A 13,823-nucleotide genomic window follows, 5' to 3' on the forward strand; every position below is an offset into this window, starting at 1 on the left:
GTAGATTTGGTGCGTGACTCCTGATGTGATGTTTCAGGGGGTGATCGAAACTGCGGGGATGTGCCTGCAGGGTCGTCATCCTGTGGCGTCACTTTGAGACTCCCCCCAAACAAAACATCACAACGTAAAGAAAAAAAAAGACAGATATAGGGAGAATGGTGGGGAATTTTACAATAAAGCAAATCCCAAATGTGGTTAGGGTTTCACGATAGATATTTATAAAGAGCTCTACAGGTATTAGACATCCCCTTTAATTGGGACTGCAGATGTTTAGTGGAAAAAAAATCACATTGGCTCCTAACAATCCCCTAAACTCCTTCCAGTTTCGGCTAATTTCCATTTCTGCAGTTACGTTTCTTCTTCTCTTCTGCGAGCCATCACTCTCTTTATGGCCGTATGAGGATGTTTTTCGTGTGGGACGAGTTGTAGTTGTGATTGACACCATTCATTTATTTTACCATATAATCAACTGAAAAATGAAGAAAAAAAAAAAAAAAAAGATTCAAGGTGGAGAGAAAAAAATCCTGCGATTGCTTCTACTATATCCTGCAGTGTATAGAGGTCCAATCTGTGCCACATAGGAGCACACAGATGGTGGGACTGAGGGGCCTTCGGATGAGACCTGCTGACCCCCCAATTATTTTGTTGTGTGGGAGCGATGGACACCCAGAGACAGAAGCATCTGAACAGTTCAGAGCTATGGGGGCTGTGGTGTTAGAGCACCGCTGGCACCCACCTCAAATATTCGTGTTTCTGGGACGTTGACCTCTTTTCACTTTGGTGATGCCCCTGCCACCATCATATCCCAGCTATCTCCATAACTCCCATAGACATGTGGCCGGTGGGATCGGAAGGATTCCTGCGTGTCCGGACTCTGCCGTAGAAGACGTTCTGTAGGGTCACTGAGTGTCTGATTATTTAATGTTCTGCTTCCCCTTTCTTTTCTCAGACAGATGATTGAGCACTGCTTGGAGTGTTATGGAGAGAGGTTTTCTGAGGACGGTAAGCTTTCTTGGCCTTTTTTCTTCCCGTACTGTCCCAATATTAAGAAACCGCATCTGTCTACCACTGAGCGTCATTACACAACTTACAGGATAATTCTGACGTTTCAATGTTCACCTGTATCCACTACATAGGTGATAAGTTTGTGATTACTGGGGTCCGACTCCATAGCCCCTCCTGATCCGGAGAACCAGAGCTGGGCTGATCTTCAGCGCTCCTACTAGAATGAACAGAAATGTAGTGCGCATGATCAACCTCCGCTCCATTCATCCACGGATCTTCAGAGGTCTGAATCTCGGTATCGGTGGGGACTACAGCAGTCGGAAAGTGATCCCATATCCACTATATAGAAGATGACTTTCGGATCGCTGGGGTCTGACCACAGTGGCCCCCTCTGATCCCAAGAATTGGTGGTCTGAAGACTGGGAGTACCGGAAATTGCTGATCGCTGGGGTCTGACCACTGTGTCCACCACTGATCCCAGGAATTTGTGGTCTGAGGACTGGGAGCACCGGAGATTGCTGATCACTGGGGTCTGACCACTGTGTCCACCACTGATCCCAGGAATTAGTGGTCTGAGGACTGGGGGCACCGGAGATTGCTGATCACTGGGGTTTGACCACTGTGTCCACCACTGATCCCAGGAATTAGTGGTCTGAGGACTGGGGGCACCGGAGATTGCTGATCCCTGGGGTCTGACCACTGTGTCCTCCACTGATCCCAGGAATTGGTGGTCTGAGGACTGGGAGCACCGGAGATTGCTGATCACTGGGGTCTGACCACTGTGTCCACCACTGATCCCAGGAATTGGTGGTCTGAGGACTGGGAGCACCGGAGATTGCTGATTGCTGCTGTTAGAATGAATGCATACATGGTTCGCATGATTGATCTCCGCTCCATTCATCCGAGCTCTTTAGGATCCCAGTTCTCTTCAAGATAGTTGAAAGAGGACAAGTTGTAGTTTTTTATTGGCGCCATTAATTTTACCAGTACCGCCATATATAGTAGAAACACATCTCCTGTGAATGAGTCATACTGGTTTTCAAAAGACACATGACAGCCAGGAATCCGCTGATGGCCTGTCACAGCAAGCCATCGGGGCAGGGAGAGGTAGTTGGCGCTCTCGGTCCTGGCACTTTAAATGCCGGTGTCAGATATTGCCAGCGGCGTATAAGTGTTTTCCAGCCGCAGGCTCAGCTCCCCCCGATGTTCCTAGAGGCCGGTCCCGCTGGGTATCGCCGCTATTATCTGCTGGGAGGGATTCTGGCTCAGTTTCTGAAGGGCAGTGACCCGACATATGGCGTCACGTGTCAGGAAGGCGTTACACGGCTGCAGCACCAATAATTTACATTGTTTTTCTATTATATCACACAGAACATGAAAGGTTTTCCGGTGGAACTTTGTAGGAAAAAATACTCAAGGTGGCGCCCCCTACAGTTTTTTTTTTTTTTTTTTTTTTTTTTAAATATAATTTCAGACTGTCTATCCTAGCGGTCACACGGACCCGGTAGCGGGGTCTCCATAGCGGGGGTCCCAGTGATTATACACTTATCAGCTAATCTGTGAATAATTCAAGTTTCTTTTTGTTTTTCAGAAGAAGCGTTCTTTGCATTAGACGAGGACAAGATCTGCCGAGCGACCGCCCAGATGCTGCTGCAGAACGCTGTGAAGTTCAATCTCTCCGAATTTCAGGCCGTCTGGCAGCAGAGCGTCCCCGAGGGAATGACCACCAGGCCGGAGCAGCTGCGAGTAAGACTTTAATTTGGAGCCTCCTAGTCCGTCCATATGTTACACACAGGATCTATAACCAAGTTTTCATTACCCAACTACATATATTATTAGGTTAAAGCTCTTGGACCTGATGAAACTGGTGTACTTACTCTGAAAATCCCATGTTGGCATGGGCGTTTATTCCATTATGAAAGCCTAGTATGAAAATGGGAAAAGCTTTTTATAAGGGATTAGAAAGCAATTCTGACATGGATTTTCAAAGTAAGTTTTCCCGCCTTGTCAGGTCTTGGAGATCTATTCAATATTGTATCCAGTTTGGCTGTATAATCTGACTTTACTGCATTGGAACTGATGAGGCTGGTGTACTTACCCTGACAATCCATGTCAGAATGCATTGTGAAATCCAGTTATACAGCTATCCTGACATGAATTTTCAGCGTAGGTGCCAAAGCATCATCAGGTCTAAGAGATCTGTTCAGTTCTGTACACTGTTCACATTGCGAAATCTGATGATATAATCGAGCTGCATGAGAGATGTTGTACCTGACGAGGCTGGTGTACTTGCTCTGAAACTACCTGTCAGAATGGCGGTGTAGAGTAAATTCTCCAGTTTCATCGGCCTTAAAAGATCTATTTAATTAATAGTAAAGATAAGTTAGCGAAGGAAGTATGATTGCCGGCTCAGACTACAGAGTTAGTTTGCAGTCTGTAACATGGAGACACGCAGATCTGCATAGGAGCCGCAGACACAGAACACGTGGAGACACACAGATCTGCATAGGAGCCGCAGACACAGAACGTGGAGACACACAGATCTGCATAGGAGCCGCAGACACAGAACACGTGGAGACACACAGATCTGCATAGGAGCCGCAGACACGGAACACATGGAGACACGGAGATCTGCATAGGAGCCGCAGACACAGAACACACGGAGACACGCAGATCTGCATAGGAGCCACAGACACAGAACACGTGGAGACACACAGATCTGCATAGGAGCCGCAGACACAGAACACGTGGAGACACGCAGATCTGCATAGGAGCCGCAGACACAGAACACACGGAGACACACAGATCTGCATAGGAGCCGCAGACACAGAACACGTGGAGACACACAGATCTGCATAGGAGCCGCAGACACAGAACACGTGGAGACACACAGATCTGCATAGGAGCCGCAGACACAGAACACGTGGAGACACACAGATCTGCATAGGAGCCGCAGACACAGAACACGTGGAGACACACAGATCTGCATAGGAGCCGCAGACACAGAACACGTGGAGACACACAGATCTGCATAGGAGCCGCAGACACGGAACACATGGAGACACGGAGATCTGCATAGGAGCCGCAGACACGGAACACATGGAGACACGGAGATCTGCATAGGAGCTGCAGACACAGAACACACGGAGACACACAGATCTGCATAGGAGCCGCAGACACAGAACATGTGGAGACACGCAGATCTGCATAGGAGCCGCAGACACAGAACATGTGGAGACACGCAGATCTGCATAGGAGCCGCAGACACGGAGACATGCAGATCTGCATAGGAGCCGCAGACACGGAGACACGCAGATCTGCATAGGAGCCGCAGACACGGAGACACGCAGATCTGCATAGGAGCCGCAGACACGGAGACACGCAGATCTGCATAGGAGCCGCAGACACGGAACACGAGACACGCAGATCTGCATAGGAGCCGCAGACACAACACATGGAGACACGCAGATCTGCATAGGAGCTGCAGACACAGAACACATGGAGGCACACAGATGTGCATAGGAGCCGCAGACACAGAACACGTGGAGACACGCAGATCTGCATAAGAGCCGCAGACACAGAACACGTGGAGACACGCAGATCTGCATAGGAGCTGCAGACATGGAACACATGGAGACACACAGATCTGCATAGGAGCCGCAGACACAGAACACGTGGAGACATGCAGATCTGCATAAGAGCCGCAGACACAGAAAACGTGGAGACACGCAGATCTGCATAGGAGCTGCAGACATGGAACACATGGAGACACGCAGATCTGCATAGGAGCTGCAGACACAACACGTGGAGACACGGAGATCTGCATAGGAGCCGCAGACACAGAACACACGGAGACACGCAGATCTGCATAGGAGCCGCAGACACAGAACACACGGAGACACGCAGATCTGCATAGGAGCCGCAGACACGGAGACATGCAGACATGGAACACATGGAGACACGCAGATCTGCATAGGAGCTGCAGACACAACACGTGGAGACACGGAGATCTGCATAGGAGCCGCAGACACAGAACACACGGAGACACGCAGATCTGCATAGGAGCCGCAGACACAGAACACACGGAGACACACAGATCTGCATAGGAGCCGCAGACACAGAACACACGGAGACACGCAGATCTGCATAGGAGCCGCAGACACGGAGACATGCAGACATGGAACACATGGAGACACGCAGATCTGCATTGGAGCTGCAGACACAACACGTGGAGACACGGAGATCTGCATAGGAGCCGCAGACACAGAACACACGGAGACACGCAGATCTGCATAGGAGCCGCAGACACAGAACACACGGAGACACGCAGATCTGCATAGGAGCCGCAGACACAGAACACACGGAGACACGCAGATCTGCATAAGAGCCGCAGACACAGAAAACGTGGAGACACGCAGATCTGCATAGGAGCTGCAGACACGGAACACATGGAGACACGCAGATCTGCATAGGAGCTGCAGACATGGAACACATGGAGACACGCAGATCTGCATAGGAGCTGCAGACGCAACACGTGGAGACACGGAGATCTGCATAGGAGCCGCAGACACAGAACACACGGAGACATGCAGATCTGCATAGGAGCCGCAGACACAGAACACACGGAGACACGCAGATCTGCATAGGAGCCGCAGACACGGAGACATGCAGACATGGAACACATGGAGACACGCAGATCTGCATTGGAGCTGCAGACACAACACGTGGAGACACGGAGATCTGCATAGGAGCCGCAGACACAGAACACACGGAGACACGCAGATCTGCATAGGAGCCGCAGACACAGAACACACGGAGACACGCAGATCTGCATAAGAGCCGCAGACACAGAAAACGTGGAGACACGCAGATCTGCATAAGAGCCGCAGACACAGAACACACGGAGACACGCAGATCTGCATAGGAGCTGCAGACACAACACGTGGAGACACGCAGATCTGCATAAGAGCCGCAGACACAGAACACACGGAGACACGCAGATCTGCATAGGAGCCGCAGACATGGAACACATGGAGACACGCAGATCTGCATAGGAGCCGCAGACACAGAACACGTGGAGACACGCAGATCTGCATAGGAGCTGCAGACATGGAACACACGGAGACACGCAGATCTGCATAGGAGCCGCAGACACAGAACACATGGAGACACGCAGATCTGCAGACACCGAACACATGGAGATTTCCAATCAAGATTATTTGCAAATTTGCTTTTATTTATTTTTTTGTGCAAAATAAAAAAAAATGCAAATTTTCGATCCCCTTTTTCAAGCCTGCATTTTCCTTAGGGACTTGCCTTGGTGGACAGGAGCTCTCGACCTGAGACCATCTTTCTTCTGAAGACAGAGGATCTGCCCGAAGACACCCAGGAGCGGTTCAAAACTCTGTTTGGTATGAGAGAGAAGTGGACAGAAGCGGACATGTCGCCGTACATCCAGTAAGCCATTACGTGCTGCTTATCAGCCCCTGTGAGAGGGAACGGTCTGTGCGCATTGGCCCAAAAGTGCCGGACGGGATCCTGCATATAGTATATAAAGGGGCACTCCCGTGTCAGTAAAATAGCATGTGCCAGAACTCCATCTCCCTGCATTAGAGGGATATCCACCACTGGGGATTTTTGTTTTTACTTTCATATATTTAGTGTTAAAAATCATTTCTACTCTTCGGTCTCAAACATTTTGCTCCGTTTGGCTTTTACAAGGTATTTATTTCCCTGCACATTCAACTTTTGACATGGTCTGTGCTCGTAAATCAGCTGAGAGGAGCTCGCTGATAGATTCTCAGGTAGCTCATTCTGCAGTCTAAAACACAGAGGATACTATAGAAAGCAAAATATTGTAATGAAACTGATTAGCAAAATGTTTTTATCCCCAAATAATTGCATTTAAGTAAGAACTTTTTTTTTTTTTTTTTCCTAACCCAAATGTGGACAACGCCTACCTAGAAATATGTTATGGGCTCCTTAAGATGAGAATACCTCTTCAACTTCTTTTTTTAATTGCAAAATTTTACAGAAAAGTGTTCATTTAACAAACACTCTACAGTATTCAGTAAAGGCGGCCAAAATCTGTAGTAGTCGGGTCTGGGGGTCTGTTTACTCGGGCACGTCAGGTGACACGGACTAGCACTGTAGGACGTTGCAGGATTTCTAAAACCAGAAACCAGTTATTACGGTGTCAGTGGCCATTGCAGCCCATTGGCATCTCGCAGGGGTAACATTGGGGTAGTCTTCTCTTTGTTGGCACCCTTTAGATGCCAGTGAATCGTCATAAGGCACTTAAGTCATTACAGTGGTGGTTTTGGATTACACTGCTGCTTTATTCTTGAAACTGCACCACTTTTGTCGTCAGGTTGGGTGCGGTTTTGCAGTTCGCTACCATTCCCAAAACTAATGGAACAAAACTAACACAACCTGCAGTGAGGGGTAACCCTGTTTTATTCGGTTTCCCATGACCGCACCACAATATAAGGGTGCTGTCTTGGGCTCTGAAACACCGCTACCGGTAAGTAGCTAAGCATTTATTTGGTCTCCCATGACAGCACCCTTATATCGTGGTGCCTGTCATGGGCTCCGAAAAACACCGCTACCGGTAAGTAGCTAAGCATTTTGGAATACAGCAGTCATGATGTTTTTTTTTTGTTGTTTTTTTTTAAATCCTTGGTCAACTCTTTTGTACTAAGTGCAGTATAGCCCCCGCAGGTGATGGCACAGGACTTAAGGAGAAACGGAAAACAATAGAATTTAATCCGTTCATGCACCTTCCAGGAAACATTCTCTTTCTTGTCATCGACTTCAGGTTTACATTTCAGCCTTACTAGTATTTTTATTTTTTCTTGTTTTAGGGACCTGTGCGAGGAGAAGCAAACAATCGGAGCCCTGCTGACTAAATACGCGCGATCGTCCCTGCAGAATGGCGTTAAAGTGTACAATTCTAGGCGGCCCGTTTCTTAGGGCCGCGGCCTCGTCGTGTCACATTCTACTATTTCATTTTTAATTTAAGCTCTTATTTTCTCCTGTGTTTTTTTTCTACGGGAACCAAATCTTCAAGAAGAAAACATTTATTTCATTAAAGTCCCAAGTTGTCATGTCATTCCTGTGGAAGCCGATGTCTTGTCTCGGCCGAGCCAATGCCACTGCTTTGTGTCCGGTAGGATTTTGGTGATCACTTTTTTTAATAAATTGTTTCATCTCTACTTGGAGTAGCATGTGCCAAACGTCGTTATGTAACCGGTGGCGCGGTCCAAGATGGCTGCATGCCGCCTCTACGTCTTAGCATAATGCAAATGAATGGGGACAACCAAAGCTGCAGTGTAGTCCCAGCTGTCGGTTTTGGGTAGGGGTGAGCGGGGTCATGTATCCTGAAAGCGTTTCCTGGCTTCGTGGTTATCAAACGTCTAAACAAGTAAGCAAAATGGTCTAATAGACGCGACTGTAATGTATTAGTAATATGGCACCTACTAGGCCAGCGTTATTATTTGGACTGTTCCTATAATTTGTGTGTGACCAATAGGGCAAACAATACAGATGCCATGCAAAACCTCGGCAGCAGCTCAAATAAGGACAGTATGGCTACCGATCCCTCAATGCAGCTTCTGCTTTGGCCTCCTATCTGAAGTCATGCGGCAAGGACCGATATTGTCTTTCAGGATCGCTACGTCCAGTAGTTGACACGAGGCTATTCGCACACATCACTTGTAGACGTTTGGTGCTTTTTCTGATAAACCAGTCAGCGCATTTCAAATAATCAGGAATTTCTTCCCTTTTTAAATAAAATTAAAAAAACACCATTCAATATAAATTCTAGAGGGGGGTGACGGATAACATCACACTTAGAAATTCAATCCAGTACGTGGTTAATTTAAAGGGCTTACCATTTACAAAACTTCTCTCTCACCGGTACATTTTTATTGGGTCTTTTATCGGGACTCCCACTGATCACCAGCACATACCCGGCCGCTCCATGGAAGCTACAGCCTGAAACCCAAACGCTACCAGGAGGAATAAAATCTGTTTCCTCCTTGCAGCGGGGGTCGAAGTGTCGGTGCAGATTACAAACGCTATTAACCTGTGAATCAACCCCATTTCTAAAGGTTAATAGCGTTTTTTCTCTAGTAACCCCCCACGACGGCACACCTGGAGGATGTTCCCCTTTCCTAATAGGGACAGGAAATGACAGGTTAAATAACCCTTCCCTCATCCTCCCGTCAGTGTCCTTTCATGTCCCTCCTAGGGATGAAGAGGTCATCATCGGTATACAGCAGTCACCGGGGGAGAAAGATCTAGCAGGGCAGCAGACTTACCTCTCCTCCCCGAGCTTCTCCCGTCTCCATCTTGGACTCTAGACCCCCCTCCAGTCTGCACCTCCGGCAAGGTCTGTGAGGGATTCTTTGGCTGGAGGCCTCTTAGAGCTCTCCAGCCGCTCTCCTCCTCCGGCGTTGGCGGCAGAATGTCATGCTGGGCGCGCACGCGAGACAACTTCCGGTCTGAAGCCGGCGGCAGGATATGACGTCACAGACGGCCGGCTTCAGCATACAAGGGAGATTTTTGTGTTCCATGCTGGAACGCATGGCACTATTACAACGCGGTTGCTGTCGGCAGGCCTCCACCTCCCCTCCCCCCACACCTGGGCATTGGAGGAGGAGGTTCTCTAATCAGAGGACAGGTGCTGGGTCCAGTCGCCCATATAAGAGCCCCGGACAAGGAAGACCTCTAAGGTAGGACAACTGTGTGGTGAAGCATCATGGAGATGTCAGGTTCCTCTCGCTCTGCATCTGCAGAACCCATCACCCTCCCAGTCCCAGTAAGTACTCTGGCGCTTGGTGTCCATTCCCTGTGTGCATGTTTAGAATCTTACTATTCCTTCTCCCCCTTTTTTTTTAGGGGGACAAGGAAACTGCACGAGGAAGCAAGTCTAAGACTTCACGAAGATGTGCAGTCTGTACAAAAAAATTGGCCTCTTCATGTAACAGTCATGTAAGTCATCAAGGAAGAACAACCATCCTTGATGGAAGAAATTAAGGGCCTGATCCAAAAGGAGATTAAAACCTCTATGGCCACCTTTTCCCAACCCGCACCATCTACCAGCGTCCCTCCAGAAGCTAAAAGGAGAAGGCTTAATCTAGAGGAAGAAGAGAATGATGATGCTCAGGAAGAAGCATCAATGCCAGATGAGCCTCTGGAAGAAGGCAAATTATTCCTGTTTTATATTTTACTCCAAAAAAGGTAGTTAGTGTTTACAGAGGTATAAATAGATATTATAAAGAAGACCAATATCATATGTAGAATACAATTACAAATAAAATGGGATTAAAGTTGAAAAACACATTTCATTATGTCATATCTCATGACTGACCGTGTGCTGTGGGGGAAGGGCGAGCATATATCCAGATGCATCACCCCTGTACAGCAGCTAGACCCCAGACAAAGACACGTGAAGACTGCGGCTTCACTCACTTATTTCCTAGCCTAAAACTAAAGCAGTTCCCCTGTGGTGACCTCACTTAGAGGCTGAATCTTCTTCTTAGAGTTATGGCAATCATTTTTATGCCTAGCTCGCTGTATGAACCTCGTATATGAAAGACAATGATCAGGATGTGCAACACGTCGGGGCGATTCTTTTAAGTGTAAACATGACGTAGTTACATGACCCACTTACGGAGAAACCCGCTCCTTGCACTCGTTGTGTTTAGCTTCTAGCGATTTCAGGGGGTTATAGATCTCTCAATGGACATCCGGAATATATAATCCTTATGTCTAGCCCTGATCGGTGCCACTATATATATCCTTAAAAGAACAATAGAAGCTCATACTTTCTATATCAGTTTTAGTCCGTATCAGATGGGAGGGGGAATGAGTAGGGTAGGGAGACTTGTCTGCAGCTGCATGTAGCCATATAAATTCTTGAGGGGTGGGGAGGTGTGAGGGGTTTAGGATTACACACACAGGCCGAGGAAGAAAGAATTTCAGCCTTGTGTTGGCAGGCAGAGGAAACTGCAGCTGAGAGCTCTGTATGTGTAAGTGAAGTAATCAGAACTTTCCTATTTCGTGACAGATGAAATTTATCTTGCACAGGCTCGCATGTCCGTCTCTGCGGGTGATCTGCTGGCATCTCTGCATGCATAGTGGGCATGGGATATCTTGAAATCCCATCTCCTATGCTGTAACATCTGGACGCTGCCCAAGTATGCAGTGTCCAACCCGCAGCGGTTACAGACTGCACCTACCCTGAAAAGTAAAAAAAAGTTTAAAAAATATGTAAAAAAAAAGTTTAAATCACTCCCTATCTCCTCCATTGAAAATAAAGGTATTATTAATATTACTTATTATTTTTTAAATACAATATATTTGTAGCGCCGCTTTCAGAGAAGTCCAATCTATCAAAATATATATATAATTAACCCGATTGGTAAAAATCGTAAATGGGGGGGGAAGGAATCAAGAACGCCACAATTACGTTTTTTTTTGCGCTGCAATACCACAAAAAAATTCCAATACCACGGGATCAAAAATTCACAGCTATCCCAAAATGTTACTGACAAAAAACGGTGTCTCGTCCCGCAAAAAAAAAAAAAAGCCACGACACAGCACCATCGGCCGAAAAATAAAAATCTGCAAGTGTCAGAAAAGGGTGATACCCTAAAATGTTTTTCTTTTTATTTTCCCATCAGTAATAAAATTTTTTTTAAAAAAACTGCCCCCGTTTGGTGTCGCTAAGGCCATGTTCACACGTTCCTGATTTCCCTGCTGTTTTTTCTGCACTAAAAACCGCAGCTCTTGGCAGAAAACGCAGGTGCGTTTTTTGATGCGGTTTTTAGTGCGTTTTTTTTATGCAGTTTTCTCTGCAGTCTGTGTGTTTTCTAGGAAGTTTTTTTTAGGGTTAAAATGGCTGAAAATACCCTACCCCTAGTTCTAACTGTAGTGGGGGGGGGGGAAAAAAAATTCTTTATTTTTTTTATTGTCCCTACCTATGGGGGTGACAAAGGGGGGGGGGGTCATTTACTATTTTTTTTTTTATTTTGATCACTGAGATAGATTATATCTCAGTGATCAAAATGCACTTTGGAACGAATCTGCCGGCCGGCAGATTCGGCGGGCGCACTGCGTATGCGCCCGCCATTTTGGAAGATGGCGGCGCCCAGGGAGAAGACGGCCGGACGGACACCGGGAGGCCCGGTAAGTATAAGGGGGGGAGATGAGGGCACGGGGGGGGAGATGAGGGCACGGGGGGGGGGGGGAGAGGGGGGCGTCAGAGCACGGGGGGGTGGCATCGGAGCATGGGGGTGTGGGACAGCCACACTCCGCCCACGCACTTCCTGCTGCAGCGGTTCTGCACCACAAACCGCAGAAAACCCGCAGATATCTTTTTCATCTGCGGGTTTTACTGCGGGTTTGACCTCACAATGGAGGTCTATGGGTGCAGAACCGCTGCAGTTCCGCACAAAGAAGTGACATGGTACTTCTTTTTTACCGCAGCTATTCAGCGCGGCTTTTTTTAGTGCATTTCCGCAATGTGGGCACAGCGGTTCCTGTTTTCCATAGGGTACATTGTACTGTACCCTGCATGGAAAACAGCTGCGGACCCGCAGCCGCAAAATCGCGGCGGTTCCGCAGTTAAAAACGCATAGTGTGAACATGGCCTAATACTATGGCTGCGTGGACAGAGAAATCCAAGAGTGACGGCTCTGGGAAGAAGGGGATGAGAAAACAAAAAAAAAATAAATAAATTAAAAATAAAATTATATATATATATATAATTTTTTTTTTTTTTTCTTTTCTAAAATACAAAGGAAATGTGTCATCTGTAACTTTAGGCCTTGTAGAGATCATGTCATCTTCAGTTTGCTTAACTGTTCACAATAACAGTAGTTTTGACCAGGGGTGCCCAAACTTTTACATGCCACTGTAACTCTTTCAGGATGTAATTCACCTGGACCAGGAGATGTAAATCAGCTCAGCATTCCGTCATCATCTAGTTAGAGAAAGCGTGGATTCTTTCATTCTCTCTACCGTGGTCTAGCAATTCATCATTCCTAGGCCATGCACCCGATTGCTGGCATCCTGGGAGTCATTGTGGTATTTAAAGGGGTTATCCCGGACTATTGTATGTAATAGTGAGTTACCGGCCTGTTCTGCCCAGCGCAGAGCGGCCCAGAGGAAGAAGAGCTCCTCGCTGGCGTGCGCTGCAGATGAAGCAGCAGGATCGGTCTGTGATCGCTCTGAGTCAGTATCCCGTGCAATCAGGCAGAAGACACAGGCAGTTTGCATCTACCTGCCTGTAATTTCCTAGCCCCATGAGAAAAAAATAGTTCTGGAAAACCCCTTTAAGTCCCGGCCAAGGAACTTCACACTGCCATGGTCTGGCAGACACGGAGTACTGAAGCTTGTATAGTGGAATTTTTTTTCCATCTCTACCTTCTATTACAAATCCTCATTTCTTGACCCTTAATCAAAAAATGCTCTTGAATGACTTATGGGCTGATTATGCCAATGATACTCGGCTCAATCTCTGTCAGCGTTTAATCCGAGTGTCTTCTGATCCAAATTTCTCACATGAGAGAATCACAGCACAGGTGTGGAGAAGACGGAAAACTTAATTTCTCCATTGTCTCCTTGAGCGTATATCAGACTGTGATGACATCCAACTCCAGTCCGATGTTTCATGCGCACTCATAGACTTGTATGGATGCGTGCGATCCGATGATTGGATGCACTCACAGCACGCTGTAATCACAGATCTGCACCGCCCAATGGTATAACATTGGGCCGAGTGCAATCCAATAAAACATCGCATAGAACTG

General features: G+C 47.3%; 1 protein-coding gene across 1 annotated transcript in view; it reads left to right on the top strand.

The window, feature by feature from the left end:
- DSCC1 (DNA replication and sister chromatid cohesion 1) overlaps window positions 1-8,219 on the top strand; it is a 34,629-nt gene extending 26,410 nt beyond the window's left edge. The window contains exons 7-10 of the mRNA XM_069732050.1: window positions 950-1,002; window positions 2,597-2,751; window positions 6,314-6,462; window positions 7,869-8,219. Coding sequence (XP_069588151.1) covers window positions 950-1,002; window positions 2,597-2,751; window positions 6,314-6,462; window positions 7,869-7,977 — 466 coding nt within the window. The 3' untranslated portion in view covers window positions 7,978-8,219. The remainder of the gene's footprint in view (window positions 1-949; window positions 1,003-2,596; window positions 2,752-6,313; window positions 6,463-7,868) is intronic.
- The last annotated feature ends 5,604 nt before the right edge of the window (window positions 8,220-13,823 follow it).

Source organism: Ranitomeya imitator, chromosome 6 (assembly GCF_032444005.1).
Source record: "Ranitomeya imitator isolate aRanImi1 chromosome 6, aRanImi1.pri, whole genome shotgun sequence".
Lineage (NCBI taxonomy): Eukaryota > Metazoa > Chordata > Amphibia > Anura > Dendrobatidae > Ranitomeya > Ranitomeya imitator.